The sequence below is a fragment of the Candida parapsilosis genome, contig 005569 (assembly GCF_000182765.1).
Source record: "Candida parapsilosis strain CDC317 annotated contig 005569".
In the NCBI taxonomy this organism is placed as follows: Eukaryota; Fungi; Ascomycota; class Pichiomycetes; order Serinales; family Debaryomycetaceae; genus Lodderomyces; species Lodderomyces parapsilosis.
This window is the reverse complement of record NW_023503278.1, coordinates 1,845,023-1,865,588: the sequence shown is the minus strand read 5'-3', so window position 1 is coordinate 1,865,588 and position 20,566 is coordinate 1,845,023. Positions and strand designations below refer to the sequence as shown.

Below are 20,566 nucleotides of genomic sequence, written 5' to 3'. Positions count from 1 at the left end.
GTGTCATTAATGCGCCCTTTTTGGTTTTTTTTTTTTTGTGAGTCTTTAGAAGCCGAACGCACAAATATTATCACAAAAACCACAAACATGAAATATATGCTTACAACTAGTTTTCCTTTTTTGATATTCCACTATCTAACACCAACTCAGTACACAGCAAAGGAAAACAAGGCTCATCAAATGGTTGGTTACATGCTGTCTAGGAGAGACAATAAGCAAATTCCTTCGCCTCAATCTCCTTGCAAATATGGCGATTTAAAAATTATTGGAAGAGGAAATTTTGGAGACGTTTATCGAGCCACTTTATTAACGGCCAAAAAAATAGAGTTTGTAGCCATCAAAGTGATTAACTTGGAAGATTCTGGCAGTGACGATGTAAAGCAAACGGTTAGGGAGATTCAGTTTTTGAACAAATTGAGAAATCAACATGTGGTAAAGTATTATGAAAGTTTCACACATGATGCCAATGTATTCATTGTAATGGAGTATTGTGGTGGCGGATCATGCTCGGACTTGATAAAGTTTCAGAAAATGATTCCTGAAAATGTTGTTGGATACGTTATAAAAAAAGTATTGACAGGATTAGCATATTTACATGGAGAGCACAAAGTTCATCGGGATATTAAGTCGGCAAACATTTTGCTAACTGAGGATGGTCAAGTCAAGATTGGGGATTTTGGAGTCAGCACTGAAATCACGTTTTCGAAGAAAAAAAGAAATACATTTGTTGGAACTCCCTTTTGGATGGCGCCAGAAGTGATAACTAGGGGAGGATCAAAAAGAGGAGGTACCAAAAAGAGTGAAGGATATGACTACAAAGCTGATATTTGGTCCACTGGAATTACTGTTATTGAGTTGGCTACTGGCGCTCCACCGTTGGCAGAACATGATCCCATGAAAGTGTTGTTTGACATTCCTAAAAAGAAACCACCACAATTGCGGGGTTATTACAGCGATGGAATTAAAGAATTTGTAAAACTCTGTGTTACTTCAGACCCCGAGCAAAGACCAAATTGTCATGAGTTGTTGCAGCATAAGTTTATAACAGAACTACAAGGTAATATAAGACAAGAGTTGATGAGAATGATTACCAGGAAGAATGCCTATTTCAATCGCAAAACTTACGCAAATCCTCGTCATAAGTTAAATTGTGACTTGATTGAGAATATTGATCATGATGTTCCCACTGAACTTGAACCTAAACGCGAAATTGCGTGGGAATTCACTCGTACATTACAAATGCAACTAGATGTTATGACACCTGATTCATCTAAGGTCAAACAAATTGAAAGAATATTGTCTGATGATGCTGATGTCGAAAGCGTGTATTCAAATCTGCGGTCACACAATGCAAGTTCAGATTACGCAGCAGCAGCACCAGTTGTGACACCCAAACAACAAGACAAAAGCTTAATCTTGCTTTATAGCTTGCGTCAAGTTCTTGCTAGGGGTAAGGATGAACAAACACAACGAGGTGTTGAGCGACTTATTGATGCGATTAATCACTTTGAGTTGAAGCATCCAGGATTGAGCCACGCCTTGGTGGAAGAAATCGAGCGAGCTCTTGAAAAATGAGACGTTATTGCTAGTTATTGAAAATGTTTATAGATGGGTCTCTTATTAAGCTAGGTACATTGATTACATATAGTTGTTTGATTGCCTTATATTACCCGTATATCGAGTTTCTAAAGGAGACTATGTTCCGATTGATTCTCGCGTGAGAAAGTAAAAAAAAACGCGTAATGTACGATTTCATGTTGTTGCTTGAATCACAAAGACTTGGAACAAAAAAAAAAAAGAAAGTGTAGAATTTTAATTAGGGCGAACTTAAATTGTTTTTTGCGTGTTTTTCTCTTTAACTAAAGTCTGAAAGATATATATATTTATATACCAACAATTAATTGAGCAAACCAATCTTCCAACTGTATACCTACATTCAGATTTGATTTTAAAAGGTCAGCAAGAAGAGCGGAGTACTAGGATTCATTTGAAAAACATATCTTGCATTTCTCCTTAGTACAGTTACTACAAAAGTGGTTTTAATATCGCGGTCCTGGAACAACGGGATCACCAGACAACTTGACCATTACTCAACTAAAAGATGTCCAACAACTCCGCAAATCCACCTTCAATTGTACTAGATACAGTACCACCAGAAACGCCGAGAAGCAAGTCGGCACACACTAACGCATCAACTATTCCACATGGGTTGAATCGTTTGTCTACCCCTCTGTTTCCATTTGGTTTGAGCTTTTCGCCAACTTTCAACTTCAATACTCCTAGTGGTGTTTCACCGACAAGGTTTTTCGACTCTGCAAGGTCTACAGAAAGAGTCACCACAGATAAGAATAACACACCATGCAAAGACCACTACAAGTTTCTAGCTTCACTAAACTCGGTCGGTCAATCAGCTGATGCTGGACATCAGGAACAGGGCCAGGGGCATACCCCGAAAGATGCACGGAATAGCAAAGACAAGGGTAAAAAGCAAGATGGAGATGAAGATGAGGATGAAGAGGAGGAGGAGGAGGAGGAGGAAGTGTGGTCGTCCATAAACACAACTCAACAAAACCAATCAAATCTCACGTCCATCCACGAGATTGACCACAACAGTAAAAGAATTGAGTTGGATGATAACGACTTCAAGATTTTTCAAACACCAGCAAAAACAGCCGACAGCAAAACCAGTCGATTACCAATTAACCTTGTTTCAGCCCGAGATAATGTACAATCTCTTGAAATCAATGAGAGTTCAGTTAAGAGAAGGAAGTTGAGCGATATCACAGATACACCTAATAACAGAATAGCTACTACAATAGATTCAACGATGGACTCACCAATATCTATGAGGAGGTTGAGCAATGCACATTCAACCACTTCTTCCGCAGCAAGCGAAGTTTGGAGCTTGGAATTGGATGATGTGTTGATCAAATCATTTCACAAGTACCAAAAGTTTAAATCAAGCGGAGCTGCCAGTGAGATGTCCATTCTTAAAAAGACGTCCCAGAATAAAATCATTTCGCGAATGATTTTTAACCGAACTGGTATCCTAAGAACTTCTAAACAGATATCTTCCCGGATTTTTAGACTAAGCAAAGCAGGAAGATTAACAAGAGAGACAAAAACTCCGCAAACCAATGTTTCAACTAATGAACTCGAGGAATTGATACGCACCCCTTTAGAGGAGTTGGTCAATAGCCAACAATTACCAGAGTCGGCACACACTGACGCTTTAATCGATCATGAATTAAACATTTTGTTAACATCATCACCTTTGGATGACGTTTTTGACACAACTACTTCTTACAAGCTTACCCCAAAGGATTTTAAAATGTGTTTTCAAGACAATAGACAGTCAATTGTATTCACTCAACTTAAAAAGTGGATAAATTGTGAGCACAAGATTGCGGAAAAGTTGGATCCAGATATGGTGAGCAGGCTCCACAGACGAAAAATACCGGTGTGGATATGTCAACATTCACTAAATCTACACGTTAGAGACGTAGTAACATCCACACCGATGCCCCAATCATGGTCCCCACAATTTACAAACGTGATGAGTATAACTCCTTCTCGGTTCGAATCAACATTGACAATAATAGTGCATCACGAAGGATGTAACATAGCGCCCATGCTTACTTGGTACAGTTCTGTTGAGATATTTCAGGGTGGGAAAAAGCTACTTCTGGTTATCGATGTGGTTAGCGGATACTTGAACGAAGGTTCGAAATCATATACTTTGAAAATCCCGTTTGTGAAGACTTTTTTTGCTGGCTTTTTCAACTATTTGATCAATGGATCCGCAATAGAGTCAGATGGTGATATTAAAGTCGTTCAATATATCTATCACAACACTCACGAGTCGAACTCTAACTTAGACTTGGAAAAGTCTCATATACATGCTTATTTGATTCATGATTTCCATGTGGATGGCTCAAAGGGAGAATCTATTATTACAATTGTGAGCTCGAACAATCTCCAGACTGCTGTCGATTCCGACGATAACGAAACTGTGATTGCTGATTCGTCCCCTCCCGGTAGATTATCGAGCACTCCCCAAGTACCAATGAAAAATAAACAAACACCCAACAAACTAAAGATTGACATTACCAGGGCAAATCAGAATCACAATATCATTTCTGGACCAATGTCCGCCCCTGTTTACAATTCAAGCATTGTGAACAAATTGAATAGGAACACTTTGAAGGAACTTCAAAATCAGAGGAAGTTCACTCATTTCCACCCACAACCACCACCACCACAACAGATGGCCGATCCATTTACAATATACCAGGCTCAGTCTCAAAATTGTCTTGGCTCTAGTTGCGATATTCAACAAGATGTAAATGGTGCTATAAAAAACACGGGTAATATCCAGCTGGGTGAATTTTATTCAAGCGACTCGCAAGGATTTGACAGGGTGAATATAAGCATCGATCAATCTCAAATGGCCAACAATGGGTACCAAACACAAACACAGGGGCCCCTCTTTGTAGACAATCTGGCACAACCGTCATATGCCCAACATCGATATCAACATCATCGAAACCAGACTCAACAAGTGCCCCCCCAACTTCAACATAGTGCTTCTCAATTTCAACAAAATGTACCCCACAATGCCCCATTCCCACCACCAGGTATACCGCCAAGTGCGCTGGCAATCACCACTCAGTTTCAAAAGGAGCCCTTGCAACCGCAGGCACCTTACCAACCAGGACCACATCCCAGGAATCAATTGGCGCGCAATTCCAACACGATACATCGCTCCAAACTGTATTCACGCCTACAACCAGCCCAAACTTTTGGAGATAAAGAGAACAAGTCGAAAGAAATCACTTTTGGACCAATTTTGGGTTACGATCCCTCAAAAGATGCTAAAACCAGCCGTGCACAAATAAAATCTTCTTCCAACCAAGGAAAAGGTATACACACATTTCCATTGAATGAACCAGTCATGTACAAACCAAAAAAATAGAGAATTTTGTATTATATAAGATTTGATTTGTATAGCATTTAATCTGCACATTATCTGCGATAATGGGATATAAAATGTAGAAGTTTGTGTGCGATACCCCTTTATCTCCGTAAGTTTAACCGAGAGCTTTTGCGCTCAACATTTTCTACTCACAGCACAGAAGGCTTTAGATTTATAGACCCCGAAAAAAAAAAAGAACAAATATAATCAACAGCAATCCTTTTCTATTTATAGCATAGGGATGGGAATCAACCAGAAGCTGCCACAAGGACTGGCACGTGCGACCCAAGCAGCATCGAATGGCCCGTCGGTCAATGTTCAAAAGTCCACGTCACTCAACACTCACAAGCAAAAGTCGCAACCATCGCAAGTACCAATGAAGTCCGGGAGGATGAAACAGAACCCAAAGCATCAAATTTTGAGACAATTTAAGTTAATTTCGGTAAACTTTAAGGAAGCAGCATTGGATAGTCCCAGTTTCCGGGCTTCCATAAACCACTTGGACGTTCAATTGATGAATATAGAGCAATGGTTGCTCGCAATTAGTTCTTCATTAAAGAAGATGCCGAGATATATCAAAGAAGTGGAAACGTTTTGCGACTCATTTTTAGAATACTTATTTCCAAGTTTCTTACAAGATGGATTTATTGACCAAGAATACAGTTCCCAAGCTTTACAAGCAACCTTGGCCGGATTAAAACAAATTTGGGGTCAAAGTTTGTTTGCTTTGACCATAAACCCTACTGTTTTGAATGAATTGAACCAGTTTAGAACTGTCAATGTAGCCAAATATCGCGAATTGCGCCGAAAATTTGACATGAGCCAAAGAAAGTATGATAGGTATGTGAATGTGTATTCCAGTTCAACAAAATCAAAAGATGCAGTAATGGTCATGGAAGATGCCAAGCAGTTATACCAGGTGCGCAGAGAGTATCTACATGTATCTCTCGATATCGTTTGTGAATTGCAAAATTTGAGTGCGGTATTGGATAGACTACTCGTATCATTGGTGACCAGTCTTTGGGAGAAGAAGTATGCCGCATTTGCCACAAATGAACCTAATGACCCTCTTCGAAGGAATTACGAACTGATTCAAAGAGTTCAGAGCTGGAGCTATTCAATCGCGTCTGCCTCTAAAGAGATTAAAAACGATATGCTACTTGCACGCAAGCAGGTTGAAGATGGCTCAAGTGCACAATTTCAACCTTCATTGAATGCCAATGATTACAAAGTCTCAACAATAAGCTACAAATCTTTGCACGATATCGATGAACCCTCGTTTGAAAAGCATGGCTATTTGTTTATGAAAACTTGGACAGAAAAGAGTGCTAAACCAATATGGGTAAGGAGATGGTGCTTCATAAAGAATGGAGTATTTGGCATGTACTTGTTAAGTGCGTCTCAAACTTCGGTACAGGAAACAGATAAGCTAGGTATTTTTCTTTGCAATATGCGTTATGCACCAAATGAGGATCGAAGATTTTGTTTTGATTTAAAAACTAGCGAACTTACAGTCACATTACAAGCTGAGTCGCTTGTTGAACTAAAATCGTGGTTGAAGGTTTTTGATAATGAGAAAGATCGGATTTCTTCCTTGCCACCAGATGACGATTTATTCAGAGTTGCGTCTACAAGATTTCCGCCAATTTTTTTGGAATTTGCATCCACAGAAAATACCACCATAGACCAGGAATTGTCTAGCGTGAAGGTTGTCAATTCCACTGGGCAAGCAATAGTCTCTAGTTCGATGATGCGCAACGTTGACAAATTTGGGAAAATGTATGGCGTAAATTTATATGCTGATATGCCTCGAGTCCACCCACCATTTATGACAGACAAAACCAAGGAGTCTTTTGTTGCATTTTGTACCAGTTTCAGAGCTATTGACATACCTCATGCGTTGACAGCAAATGTATGGGGGTCCGTGAATTGGGGGCTCTATTATCTTCAAGGAGCGGTTGAGCACACTGATGTTTTTCCATCACAGCGCAAAATGAAAGACCAATCTATGATAGAATATCAGGAAAAATACACAGGCTCGGCCGTGCCTTATCCACATTTTTACCCTAGAGAATTGATAACATTTGACATTCAAATGCGCGCATTGTTTGAAAATGTAGTTGAAGCGGGAGAGTATTGTGTCATGTCTTTTTGTTGCATTTGGGCTCCCAATTCCAGGCAAGAGTTAAGTGGTCGTTGCTTTTTAACTACGCACCACATTTACTTCTACATGCAGGCATTGGGATTCGTTGCCTTGTATAAGGCATACATTGGTGAATGTGTATCGATGGAAGTCTCAGGTCAAGCCGACTTTGATACTTTAAAAGTTTACACCGTTGATGGAGTCATTAGATTAAAGTTGTTTATGGAAGATGCAAAGATGATTAGAAGGAAATATCTTTATCTTATAGACAATGTTGTCAGTGACAGTCCGAAAAATCTCCAAGAAGTGTTGAAAGCTTTTGAAGGGATTGAGCATGAAGTTCACCAAGAAGCACATGATAGCGCAATTATTCAAGAGATTAACAAACTAACAAAAAACTTGTCAAACAAGACTTTGATAAATAATCGATTGTTGATAGGAGGAGATACCGCGTCGATATCCCCTAATACAAGTGGCAAGGCAACATCGTATCAAGTTGACTTTACCCCGCAGTTTTATCTTGTTGGCGAGAAAACGTACTCATTGCCGCCCAAAGCCATTTTTCATGCTTTATTAGGTGACGAATCAGACATATTCAACCGGGAAACTGCAACTCTCAAGTTCGGTTTTAAGGTGACAAAACCATGGAGGGTGGATAATATGAACGCGGATAAGTTGTATCGACACGGGGTTAGGCCAGTCTTGCTAAACGGAAAGACGAGACAGTTGCGATACGAGCAGGTGATTGACAAAATGGAAGATAACACCTATTACGTTTTTACTCATACGCTCTCACGTTTTGATTTTTGTTTGGGCTCACCATTTGCCATTGTGGGTAAATACGTTGTGGCGGGTGTAGCTGGGAAACGTACAAGGGTGTACTTTTATTCACGAACCGTATTTGAACACAATTCGCCTTGGAATCCACTCATCAAGCAGATTGTCAGAAGTGTCAATGTAGACCAGGTGTCCAAAATCAATCAAAAATTGAGGAGTGCTGTTAAAGCTGTAGGCTCTCATGGGCAAATCGTGAAAGCCATTTATTTATATGGAAAATTGAGCCACACTAGCGACCCCGAAACGGAAGAAATACCATCAGAAGTTCCAGTTATACAACTTGGAATAGATGATTGTTGGAACTTGCTAGTGCATAGAATTTTTGCCTTTTGGAGAGATTTGTTCATTTGGTTGATCTCCTTGGCGATTCAACTCACGAAAATTACATTTGAAAATCTCAAGGCAAACCAAATTTATGTCGCTATGATTGTTGCCTTGATAGGGTCCAATATCTTCCTATTGGGTAAAACGAGTGTAACTTACTGGACAGTACACCGGGGTAATTCTTTAGCTCAAGACTTTGTAAAGCAAAATCCATTGTTGTTGCAAAGAGCAGTCTATTCACAAGATGTATTGGACGAGTTCAAAAATCGAGCGAGCTTATTGAACTCGACGATATCAAGCAGCAAACCGTTTCAACTATTTGAATCGGAATCCTTTACATGGAATTACCAAAATTTATCGAGATTGTTTAATGATGATGGTATACCTCGAAAGGGCGATCTTCAAGAAATAGAGACTAGGATGAGGTCCGAATTCAGAGCCATCGGTCTTGAGCGATATAATTTATTAGTAGAGTTGAGATTATTGCAAAATAAGGAAAAAGAAATTGCCGAGAGGGAATTTGTAAATTGGTTGCTAAATGAGGTTGATAGATGTGACTCCATGCAAGGTTATGTCACTTCTCAAGTAAAGATCAGCCGGAAATCAAAAAAAGCACATAGATTGGGTGACGCCTTCCAACAAGATCGCGAGTTAGTAGATGGAGTCGATGAGATTGTTAGTTACTGCAACAACTGCAAGCACTTGTTGGGTGAGTTACTATGAGTGTTTGCCCTTATTATGCTATTAGTAAAAGTGGGTGAATGCGGTAGTTGTTTCTTTCTGCAACCGACATTTCCCTCAACGAACAGTTAATATAGGAAAATAGTTTATCCTAAGTAATAGTAAAGGTTAATTTTCTGTCGGAGTTCAATTTCCCTTTTTGGTAATTCCGAATTTCATCTTTTCTTTCCCCTGTTTTTATTTGTTTCACCTTTTTTTTTTTGCTTGACAGACAATTTTTACAAACATATTAGTAAAGAAAAAATGGCGCATAACATTAATTTGGAACTAATTATGGTGAACTGTTTTGTACTTTAGTCAAACCCACTTACATTCGTCCCCACTATCGTTTTCTGCAGATAGGATCTATACAACCGAGGGGTAAGCGATGTGTCATCATCTTAAATTTATAATTCCGATGTTATCGCTGTGATTTTGTGTTTTGTTTTTCGATGCAAAGATAGGCCAAAGAGCTCATCGAGCTCCATGCAAGAACACGTAAAAAGAGGAGATTGCATCTAAAGCCAAAAACTTATTCGTTTATATAAATTAAACCTTATTTGTCCTCGACTACGTAGCATTTCCAAAGGACAAAACCCTAACCTTTACCATTCTTCAACATCACTGAACAATGCAAAAGACAGAAACCGACAAAGTTTATCCATCAATCATTGATGGAAAGGACATCTATCACAACGAGAATGGGGTTTTGGTAACCAGTGCTTCCAACCGACCATTGTATCGCTTTTCACCGTTTTCCATCTCCGATGAATCCATGTATGACTTAGCTACCAATGCAAAACAAGGTTTTCATGAATGGTCTTCGTTCCCAACTGAGAAAAAAGTTGAAATTTTCAACAAAGCTAAAGAACTTTTGAAAGAAAGAAAAGAGGAGCTCAAAGAAAGTCATTTGGAAATTGGTGGCCCCGGATGGTTTGCAGACTTCAACGTTGACGGAACCGTGGGTCAACTTCAGGAATACACGAGCCAATTGTCTCGATCACCAGGAAATATCGTTCAATCACCTGACAACGATTTGGCGTTCACATACAAACAACCAATAGGTCCTGTATTATCCATCTCACCATGGAATGCGCCTGTTATTTTAGCAGGTAGGTCCATATTAGCACCCTTGGCTGCTGGATGTTCTGTGATTCACAAATCAAGTGAAAAGTCTCCTAGGTCAAGTTATCTTTTGGTAAAGTGTTTTCTTGATGCAGGAGTCCCACCTAAAGCATTACAGTTGGTCCATATTAAACCTGAAGAGAATTCCAAATTTATCGACGAGGTATTACAATCTGGTGCTATTAAGAAGGTTAACTTTACTGGTTCTACATTCGTAGGAAGCAAGATTGCTGAAAAGTGTGGCAAATACTTAATTCCATATATGTTGGAATTAGGAGGAAAAAACTTGTCCATTATTTTATCTGATGCAAATTTAGACAAGGCCGCTGATGCCATATTATTTGGAGCTTGGGCTCACAGAGGACAGATTTGTATGAGTACAGACAAAGTGTTTGTCGACGAGACGATTTATGACAAGTTCAAGTCCAAGTTGATTGAGGCAGCGAAAGAATTTTCGAAGGATAAGGATCAGCAATTGAGCCAAAGAGATGCAATAGGCAGAGATAAAGTATTGGATTTAGTTGAAGATGCTTTGAACAAAGGTGCAAAACTAGTTTACGGAAAATTTGACAAAGATGCCATTTTGAAATCCAATGTTATTGAGCCTATGATTTTGGAGGATGCAAACTCTGAGGCGTCCATTTACACTCAAGAATCGTTTGGACCAGTCTTTACATTGCACAAATTCAAAGCTGTCGAAGATGTTATCGAAGAAGTAAATGAGCATGATTACGGATTGAAGGGTTCGGTTTGGTCTACAAACATTGTTAAAGCCCTCAATATTGCCAAAAAGTTGGAAATCGGGGGAGTTCATATAAATGCACCTACTGTTTCAGATGAGACAACCGTGCCCCATGGAGGGGTTAAATCAAGTGGAGTTGGTCGTTTTAACAGTCAATGGGGTATGGATGAATTCCTGATTATTAAAGCTATCACGATTAATGAATAAGTATATGTATATATCTAAACTTTTATGAAAAAGAAATGAACATCACACACTAAAGTCCTCTTTTAGCTAGCTTGTCTGCAATGTCCAAGTATAATGCTATAGGGTCAAAAGGGGGATCCTGTGCCCACATAATTTTATCATAGAAACTTCGTGCTCTATTCGTCCAATTAATGAGGTCCAAATGATCCACTTGGTCCAATGTACCGATATAAGTCCCCCATTTGGCACTATCAACGCTTACTAAGCCATCATTGGCAAAATGTGACTCTTTGGTAGTGGAGCTGTGACCCTTTGGGTTTTCTTTGCCAATTTCGTAATTCATAATTTGCCACGTTATGTTGAATAAGTTATACCAGCGAGGATTGAATTTAGCACCAAAGGAGAAGTATTGGACGTTAGGATCATCCGGTACATTCTTGTTGAATTTTGCCATGGATGATGTTGTAAGTTCAAATACTGATCTAGGACAAATTTGTTTCAACAATGGGTTCTTATCAACGAGGTCCATAAGGAAATCAGCACATTCAGAACCGTGATGAGGAGTCGAAATGGTTGTAAGTGATACCACTTTGTAAATGTTGTCGTTTCTGTGAATTTTTGATATAAGATATCGAGAATCTAAGCCCCCCATGGAATGACTGATGAGATTTATCTTAATAGGTTTGCCTTCCTCTTTGAATGTTTCATGCTCCTTATGTCTATCGTCTGTATAAATTGTTGATTTGGACTCACTTTCTCTTAAGATCTTACATTGCTTTGTGATGAACCTGTCCAAGCTCCGTGCCCTACTTTCTATATCACCGAAAGCTGGGACCTTTGCGATAAACACAGTTGATCCTAATTTCTGCAATGCTTCTTTTATACCCGCCCAGTACTCCAATTCAAACAACAGTCGTTTTGCATCTTCTGCTTTTTGCTTGTCATCTTTCATTGCATCCTTGGCAGAACTGACAGCTTCGCCAATGGCCAAGTCTGGCTTGGCTAGCAATGTCAATTTATCAAACCCGGAAAAACCATGGCACAAGACTATAGGGTACTTCGGCACATCATAATGCTCGCGTAGTTTTCGATAGTTGGCCGTTATAGACTGTTGTTGTTTCAACGGACTAATGACAGTGTAAAAATATCTCACAGATGCTCTCATGAAAACTGCTAGCCCTGCATGAAATTGCAGTTTGCTAAAGAGTATTTTTGAATACTTTTCGGTTGCTAAAAAAAAAAACAAATTTACTTTTGCAGAACAAATGATTGCGAAAGAGTGTAAATCTAGAGAGACGGTGAATTTGTACGTAGATTGTCATGTGAAACCATTGGGTACGTTACAAAAAATACATGCCACATTTTACGAATTACCCACGAGTAAAAACTTCGTCTTCATTCATCTACCACTCACCAATTTCATCATGACGTCTTTAACACTACCAAACATGTTCAATCCTTTCATTCCTGCACCTCTAGCAAGAACTAGCGGGTAAAAATCAGTTGAAAAAATCTTGTGTAGCTTGTCACATATTCCCAACATAGCATGATTTGCAGGCCAGGCGTTTGCATTATACTGTTCCAACACTAAAGTCGAACCCAAGTCCATGCCCCTACTGGAACCTTGCTCTAAGGCGTCCACCAAAGCAGCTACATCAGATTGACCCATGTTCAAGCCCTGTCCTGCAAGAGGATGGATTGTATGAGCAGCATCACCCACAAGAGCCACTCTTGGGGCGATATAAGTGTCCGCGTGCGACATCTTCAATGGAAATCTAGCTCTGGTGTTGGGTACAAGCTCTAATACGGGTAATGGATATTTTTCTTCCAATGTTCTTGAGTCAAACTTGCCCAACCTCCATTCAATATCTTTTAGTACGGAAAAATCATTGGGGTCTTCCTCCAATACACTGTAAATGTAATTTAAATCTACTTCCTCCAACACCATTGCCGCAGTTATCAAGTGAGGAAAAATTGCCTCATTCACCTTCAACAATAAACTGCTGAGTTCTGGAGTAGAAGACCAAACAATCGTGGCATTATCCTCTGTTAATGGCAAAATGGCCAAAGGGCCAGTAGTGAGGAAACGTTGCCACCCAACCGATCTAAAATCCTCGTATTGTAATTTTATACAAGCAACTACTCCAAACCTATTATATTGCCAACCTCTGGATTCGATATGTGCATACTTACGAACGGGGGAGTTGTAGCCATCAGCACCAATCAACAATCTCGTTTGTATCGATTCTCCATTCGATAACTTCACTATTGGCCAGTCCAACTTTGGGTTCCCTATTGAAGCGTCAGGCTGGTTTAAATCATGATTCTCCAAATCTTGTGTTTCTTCCAACGGATTGATAATTTCAGTCACTTTAGTAGAGTCCAAAATTTCAATGCCGCTTGTTTCATGCGCTGACAATTCTTCCAATTTTCTCAATAATGAACTTTGGATATTAATAACTTCGCACATTGTTGCTAGGGTGTCCTTGCCAATTGAAGTTACGTCAAGCTCGATTCGTGCTGAAGCATCTTGCGAATCGTAAGCAATAATCCCGTCGTATTCGCGAATTCTGTCTTGATGGGCATACTCCCAATTGCCAATGCGGTTTTGCATAAATTCGATTGATTTTGGAGTCAATGAAACTATTCTATTGGTGTAGTTTTCTGGGGGATTGACTTCAAACTCTCGTACAGGGTCCAACGATTGCCCTTCTACCAAGGTGCATTGCAAATGTTTAAGTTTTGGTGAGGTTTTCAACGCCGATAAAAGGGTGAGCCCAGCTGGACCCCCACCAATTATCACCACGTCCTGAAACTTTGCCGCAGATCTAGTGGCCAAGGTCCTAATGAAGTTCATTCTTTTTGGCCTTGAAAAGTTGAACACCCGAGAGAATAAACCTAAATGGAAAAAAGAAAAGTCACATCATATTTTTGTGATAGTACGCTCCTTGCATTAAACAAAATTTACATCTATACGCTGAACTAAGCTTTTGGAAAGTTCTCCAAACTAACCTTTCCCGTTTCGATCCAATAGGGACCCATCAACTTGTCCTTTTCTTCAAACAAATACTTATAAGATGTCTTTATAGTACCATCACTAACACCTGTCTTATCAGATATCTTTGATGGTGGCAACTCGACGCCAAATACCAAAGATGCCATGTATATAACTGTAGCTGCAATTGTCGTGGGCGATCTTCCAGCCAACACACCAACGTCTTTGCTCCTTCTAGCAATATACTCAGCTCCATTCGTCACTTGTGAACTTAATCCAAGATGTGAACAGAATCTTCTAATCAAATCTTCAGCTGAAGTTTGAGTAGTTTGAATATTGTCTTGGCTGTAGTATGCAGCTGACTGCGGATTGGCTTCATTTTTCTCACGTATGATGTTATTCATGATGCAGAACACTTTCCAAAACCCCTTTTTAGGTACATTGGTCAATGCCCAAATTTCTTTAAAAGTACGAGCAACTTTGGCTTTACGACAACCAATGAAAATCGACGCTGCCATGATTGACTCTTGAGACTTTCCCCGCAAACGCTTTTCATCGTAGACCATTTTATACACTTCTTTAGCCCCATCCTGGACAATCTTTAGCAACTGATAACCATCACACATTTGAGAGATCTTGGCATATGCTGCCGCTAAAGCATTATCCTTCTTATCCACCAAAGATTTGGATTGTGCTCTATTCAACTCTCTCCCTGCCTTGAAATTATCAGGGACGTACGAAATCATTGTCGATAAATCCTCCGTGTCCAAAAGTGGATTACCTGCATCACCAACACGAGATGGATCGTCCCCATTCTGGTCGTCATTGCTAAAGGTTCTCCATTCCGATCTGGTATCGACTACTCTATCACTCAACACTAACCCGCAGCTACCGCACACAATGTCGCCTTCACTGAACCTTTCAATCTAGTCAGGAGGGAAGATCTTACATTCAGAACATGTCAAGGTGACGTTCAAGTTCGGTCCAATATACTCTTGGGCATCTTGATTGGGCTTGGTTGTGGTTTGAGCAGTTGCTATCGATGACATAGACGATTAATATTCTCCTACAATAATGATTTGCTGATTTATTGTGATCACGAACTAACGGGACAATAAATGTTAATCTGAGAACGATGAAATGAAGAAGTCTTAACGCATTGCAGTACCGTTTTGATATGATTGACAACGGTGATGGGGAAGCAAAAGGGTAATGATTCCTAAGCGTTTGAAACCCGACTATTTTCATTTGAAGCCAAACTTTTTCGATTAACCCGCACCCACTACTGTAGGATAATTTTAATAAGTTAAAGCAGAACAAAGCTGCCCTGGCTCTCTCATCTTTCAAGTCGTAAATAACGAATTCATAGTTCAGAATTCAATCGTATTCTATATGTAGCGTTCTTGAAAAAAGTGTCAAATTAACAAGCATATTTCACTTCACACATTGATTTCATATCAAATTCTATCAACTCTATAACTCAAAATCTCTAGTCTATATCTCTAAAAAATCTCTCTCTCTCTCTTTCTCTCCATCCTTCCCCCATAGTACTTTCAAATCACTTTTCCTTCTTTTTAAACAATTTACTCGTCAATCTTGGTGATCCAAACTCAGATCCCAATTTGTCCAACTTTATACCAGAGCTGGATCTGGAATGGGATGCAGAGTGGCTCCCTAAAGGTATCTTCAAATGTCCTGTACTCCTATTGTGCCTACTATTAGCCATGATCTTATTTGGTGTCGAAGACCCAGACTTGGATCTTGCGTCTTCACTGCCGCTGCCACTGCCGCCATCGGAATAGCTCGGCGCAAATCCATCTTGAATATAGCTATCATCATCGTCATCATCATCCAACGCCTCATTGTACGAAGGAATATGAGAAAAATCAACGCTTTTATTCTTTCTTGTCAATTTTTTCCTATTGAGTTCAAATGCCTTTTGTATTGGTATATCGAAATACCCATTTAGATTGGTTGTGGAGTTGTTGGCAGATCCAATTGGGGATCCTGTTTGCGATCTGAGTTGTTCGAGTGGTGTTTGGGGCAAGTTCATATCGAAAATTTTATCAAAAACATGTTTTTCGTAAAGCGGTGGTGCACTTTCTTCTCTGTCCAAGTCATTGTCTGTTTCATCTTCCGTGTTGTATTCATCCTCGTATTCATCATCAGAGACGGCTGGCGTGGCTGGTGCCGAGTCCCGTTTGTGGAACAACACATCCTCCCTTTTGTAGTCCAATTGGAACGTGCCATGATGATTGTCAATATCGTAATGCCTACCAACAACATGGCCGATATTTGCACTCAAATATACAACAACCGGCAAGTTAGCCCTCAATTCACTGGTGTGGCCTTCTTTGTTTTTCAATTGAATAGCCACTCTTAATCTATGCTTCACAACAATCATGCTATTCTTTACATCACACGATTGTGATAGTTGCCTCAAGTGATCGGGAACTTTATAGTGCGTTTTCACCACCCATCTATCGTACTCCAAATCGGCATTACTTGGAATCGTGAGTTCTTGTTTACCACACAACCTCTCATATTCAGGAGACCGTTGATTGCCAATTTGAATATGATAATGTTCAACAATACACGCATTGATAGCTTTCAAACTCAACCCTTTGGCTATAGGTATTATTGTAATGTGAATAGGAATTGTTGACCCAATAGCAACAGCCTTCTTGGGCATACTGACACAATATTGAAGCTTACCTACCCAAGTATTATCGACATCGATCGAGTCAAGCAAATTCATGTTTCGTGGATGTAATGTACGAACTATCCTGATATGCTTGCTCGTTTGATGTGATTTTTCAAATCTTCCTCTTTCAATGGAACATTGCAACTTATACAACAAGGTTCCAATAGGTAACCCCTCAACGGTCTCACAAACATTTGCAGGAAGGTATATTTTGAATGGTAAGCTATAGTTTCCTTTCGGTAATAAAAACGAATGGCCTGGTGCATCCTTCAACTCCTTGAACGGTGTTCCATCGATCCCCGATTTGGGAATTTGAATAATCTTGGATGAATCCTTTGCTCCAAATGAGTTCATCATAGGAGTCGATTTGGTTCTTCCATATGAAGGTCTGGGGGTAGATGTTCCCGAGTTGCTACCTGAACCAGAAGCCGAACCTTTGTCACTAGCGCCCCCCTTCTTCATCTTGTATAAAGGAATTGTGCCATCACCATAATTTCCAAAAGATATCTTTCCTTCATCATCAGTGAGCAAATTGTTCCAATCAACTTTCAAAACACACAATCGATCTAAAAATTGTTCATGGGTTTCTTTCAGAGAGTATTCGTAATAAAACTCACCAACAAGGTCCAACTTGATCTTCTTGATATGTATGTCTTCTTTCAACGATAGCTTAACGCTACCTTCAAATGGCAAATTCTCAACATCGTACTCACTACCTTTGATCAAGTACAAGTTTTTATGTTGGGATTTCAATTTTATGTCGAATAATGCAAGATGCAAATGTTGAGTAAACATTTTTCCTGTGGTTAGCAACAGTTTTTCATCGAACTAAGTGGAAATTAAAAAGCACAGTCTATGCAGTGGTATAGCCCTCTTGGTTGAAGAGTGCCTTTGTTGTGATAAGAAATAAAGTACGTGAACTTGAAGTAGTTTTTACCAATTTCAACAAAGTTTAGTTTTGGATGAGGCTGTAGATTTCAAGAATTTTTCTTTCCGATTTTGATTTTGACGTAAGTACCGTTTTGTGCTAGCAAAAGTGCCGAAAGAGAGTAAAAGAAAAAGGGAAAAGGCAGAAGAGGGACAAAGCCACAAAACCACAAAGCCACTTTTAGAATTGCTACAAGTACTGCATAGTGTATAATGCATAAACATCTGATTCCAACTTTGACAAAGAGCCGTTTGAAACTTAACAACATCAATTGGTCTAGAAGAGCGGAGGAACTCTATTTGTTCAACTCCGAAAAAGTGAGTTTCTTGGAACTGCTGCGAATCTATCACAACCACTAGCTAAAGCAGAATGATTTACAAAGTGTCTTTTCAATAAATCTATAAAACGTGTTATTAGGTATATGTATTGAGCCAGCCAGTTAAGCGTGAGTCGAGCATATTGAAGCTAGAAATACCGCCCCAACACAATGATAATTATGCACTAAGGGGTTTGGAAAGTGGCCAAGGGATTAGACCGCAATTAGCCATCCTCGTATGTCTGTGCCACAGGTGTGCGTTAACCCCTCCTCCGTTCAATGAACTGACCACCTCACTCGTCATCTCTTTCGCATTGTTTACAACTCAGTGTTTTCCAAGAAGAAATAGTTTCCTGACAATTTTTGTTCTTTATCCATTTGTGAATCCAACTTGTTAATTCTTGGTCTATAAGAATTTGGATCTCTTCTAAAAGTGACATTCAAATTCTTCAAAAATCTATTACAACCCGTCAACAAGGATTCTGGAGTTCTTGCAAATGCATGTCTAGATGGTTGACCGTCGAAAACGATAACTCTGTCTGCCAAGTATGTGGCCATGATGAAATCGTGCTCAACAATAAATGCAGTCTTTTTAGCATGCAAAATAAATCTTCTAATAACTTTGGAACAAATAATACGCTGCTCGGAATCCAAATATGCTGAAGGCTCGTCAATCAAGTAAAGATCTGCAGGTATACCTAATGCCAATACGATGGCCACTCTTTGCAACTCACCACCTGACAAAGTTTGCACTTCTTGATCAACAATATCTTCAATTTTCAATGGCTTAACGACATCAGTTTGGAATTGAGGATGCAAGAATGACGCCCTTATCTTTTTAAAGAACAATTGTCTCACAGTTCCTGTAAACTTTGGTGCAATCTTTTGAGGTTTCATTGACACATTCAATTTAGGAATTTCTTTCCCTCCGTCGGGCGATATAGCACCAGCTAACAACTTACAAAATGTAGTTTTACCGGTTCCATTTTCTCCCATCATGACTAGAATCTCAGAGTTTGTGAAATCACCAGCCTCAACTTCTAATTTGAAATCGCCTTGAGTCTTGGTCATACTTGGGTATTCCAATGAGTTTGATTTGTCCAAGATTAAGTCATCGGCGGCATCCGCCAATCTAAATTGCAACGATTCTGTCCTAAATCTCATATTTTCAGTAGGTATATGACCATCCAAAAAGATATTTATACCTTCTCTAACAGATGATGGTAAAGTAACAACACCATAAACCGATGGTGCACCATAAAGAATACAAATGAAATCTGACAAGTAGTCCAAAACCGACAAATCGTGCTCGACACAAATAATATATGTTGTTGCAGATAAAAGCGATCTTATAATTTCGGCAGCTCTCAATCTTTGCTTGACATCCAAGTATGAAGATGGCTCGTCAAACATGTAAACGTTAGCATCTTGTACACAAGTGATACCCAAAGCAAATCTTTGTAATTCACCACCCGACAAGTTTTCAACATCTCTCTCCAACACATGCTTCAATTCCAACACTTTTAAAACGTACTCAAACGAGTCGGGTCTTTCATTTTTTGAATCCAAGATAGCTCCGACTGCTTTGACTTTTGATTTAGCTAGCGCACGAGGAATATTATCAACATATTGTGGCTTGATAATGGCTTTGATATCATCTTCCAAGATTTTAGTGAAATAGTTTTGTAATTCTGAACCTCTGAAATTTCTCAAAATTTCTTCCCAATCTGGTGGATCATCATATCTACCTAAATTGGGCTTTTGTTTACCAGCCAAGATTTTCAATGCCGTCGATTTACCAATACCGTTGGTACCTACCAAACCCAAAACCTGTCCCGGTCTTGGTGTAGGTAACCTATGCAATTTGAAGGAGTTTGCTGAGTATCTATGGGTAGTTTCAGCATCCAAGTTGGTTGGCAAATTGATAATTGTAATGGCATCAAAGGGACATTTCTTCACACAGATACCACACCCGATACATAATGTTTCAGATATGAATGCGATTTTGGATGCAGGTGTGACTTCGATACACAACTTCCCCGTCTTGACCACTGGACAACTCTTTCTGCACTCTTGTTTGCACTTTTTTGGTTTACACCTGTCGGTGGATATTATAGCAATTCTCTCATTCTTTGAACTAGTTTCTCCTTTATTGTTCTTTCCTTTACCCTTGGAACTCATTGTGCTGGTTGTGTATAAGGGCTATCTTTTACTTAATGAAACATCTCAAAATTTTTCATAAACAAAGAGTAGTATAGAAAAAAAAATTTTTTTTTTTACAGCTGAGCTACCACGTATACAACTGCAAAGAGAATTTACAAAAAAGGTTTAAACGTGCGGCGTCAGAAAATGATTAGTAAATGAACAATCTTTATTGGCTTAATATATTGTTGTGACAAGATACCAACAAAAGCAAATATACAGCATTTGTGGACACTATGTTGCTTTGTCCGTCAAAAGCAATCAAGATTGATCATGAATGTCCAGAGTAAGTGAAGCTAGAAGTCATAATTAAGTGGACTGTGCAAATTGAAAAAATGCTTCTTCTTTTTCCATTCATTTTATTGCTCT

The 20,566-nt window shown here is 39.3% G+C and overlaps 8 protein-coding genes and 1 pseudogene across 9 annotated transcripts; 4 read left to right on the top strand and 5 right to left on the bottom strand. All coding sequences in view use genetic code 12, as the record gives it.

Annotated features, from left to right (window-relative positions):
• Positions 1–192: 192 nt before the first annotated feature.
• CPAR2_108840 (putative serine/threonine protein kinase) lies at positions 193–1,575 on the top strand (the record flags this gene model as incomplete). Its single annotated transcript, XM_036807160.1, has 1 exon — positions 193–1,575. The coding sequence occupies one exon, from the start codon at positions 193–195 to the stop codon at positions 1,573–1,575; it is 1,383 nt and encodes a 460-aa protein (XP_036664024.1).
• Positions 1,576–2,101: 526 nt separating this feature from the next.
• On the top strand, positions 2,102–4,975 carry CPAR2_108830 (uncharacterized protein; the record flags this gene model as incomplete). The annotated part of the gene is made up of 1 exon (XM_036807159.1): positions 2,102–4,975. One exon carries the CDS (start codon positions 2,102–2,104, stop codon positions 4,973–4,975), a length of 2,874 nt encoding a protein of 957 aa, XP_036664023.1.
• Positions 4,976–5,216: 241 nt separating this feature from the next.
• On the top strand, positions 5,217–9,002 carry CPAR2_108820 (uncharacterized protein; the record flags this gene model as incomplete). The annotated part of the gene is made up of 1 exon (XM_036807158.1): positions 5,217–9,002. One exon carries the CDS (start codon positions 5,217–5,219, stop codon positions 9,000–9,002), a length of 3,786 nt encoding a protein of 1,261 aa, XP_036664022.1.
• A 628-nt stretch (positions 9,003–9,630) lies between these two features.
• Positions 9,631–11,073, top strand: CPAR2_108810 (uncharacterized protein; the record flags this gene model as incomplete). The annotated part of the gene is made up of 1 exon (XM_036807156.1): positions 9,631–11,073. The coding sequence occupies one exon, from the start codon at positions 9,631–9,633 to the stop codon at positions 11,071–11,073; it is 1,443 nt and encodes a 480-aa protein (XP_036664021.1).
• Positions 11,074–11,122: 49 nt separating this feature from the next.
• On the bottom strand, positions 11,123–12,217 carry CPAR2_108800 (triglyceride lipase; the record flags this gene model as incomplete). Its single annotated transcript, XM_036807155.1, has 1 exon — positions 11,123–12,217. One exon carries the CDS (start codon positions 12,215–12,217, stop codon positions 11,123–11,125), a length of 1,095 nt encoding a protein of 364 aa, XP_036664020.1.
• Positions 12,218–12,451: 234 nt separating this feature from the next.
• COQ6 (putative N,N-dimethylaniline monooxygenase) lies at positions 12,452–13,909 on the bottom strand (the record flags this gene model as incomplete). Its single annotated transcript, XM_036807154.1, has 1 exon — positions 12,452–13,909. The coding sequence occupies one exon, from the start codon at positions 13,907–13,909 to the stop codon at positions 12,452–12,454; it is 1,458 nt and encodes a 485-aa protein (XP_036664019.1).
• Positions 13,910–14,034: 125 nt separating this feature from the next.
• On the bottom strand, positions 14,035–15,096 carry CPAR2_108780 (annotated as a pseudogene; the record flags this gene model as incomplete). The annotated part of the gene is made up of 1 exon: positions 14,035–15,096. A coding segment is annotated over one exon (1,062 nt).
• Positions 15,097–15,605: 509 nt separating this feature from the next.
• Positions 15,606–17,546, bottom strand: CPAR2_108770 (uncharacterized protein; the record flags this gene model as incomplete). Its single annotated transcript, XM_036807153.1, has 1 exon — positions 15,606–17,546. The coding sequence occupies one exon, from the start codon at positions 17,544–17,546 to the stop codon at positions 15,606–15,608; it is 1,941 nt and encodes a 646-aa protein (XP_036664018.1).
• Positions 17,547–18,313: 767 nt separating this feature from the next.
• On the bottom strand, positions 18,314–20,176 carry RLI1 (Fe-S cluster-binding ribosome biosynthesis protein; the record flags this gene model as incomplete). The annotated part of the gene is made up of 1 exon (XM_036807152.1): positions 18,314–20,176. The coding sequence occupies one exon, from the start codon at positions 20,174–20,176 to the stop codon at positions 18,314–18,316; it is 1,863 nt and encodes a 620-aa protein (XP_036664017.1).
• Between the last annotated feature and the right edge of the window lie 390 nt (positions 20,177–20,566).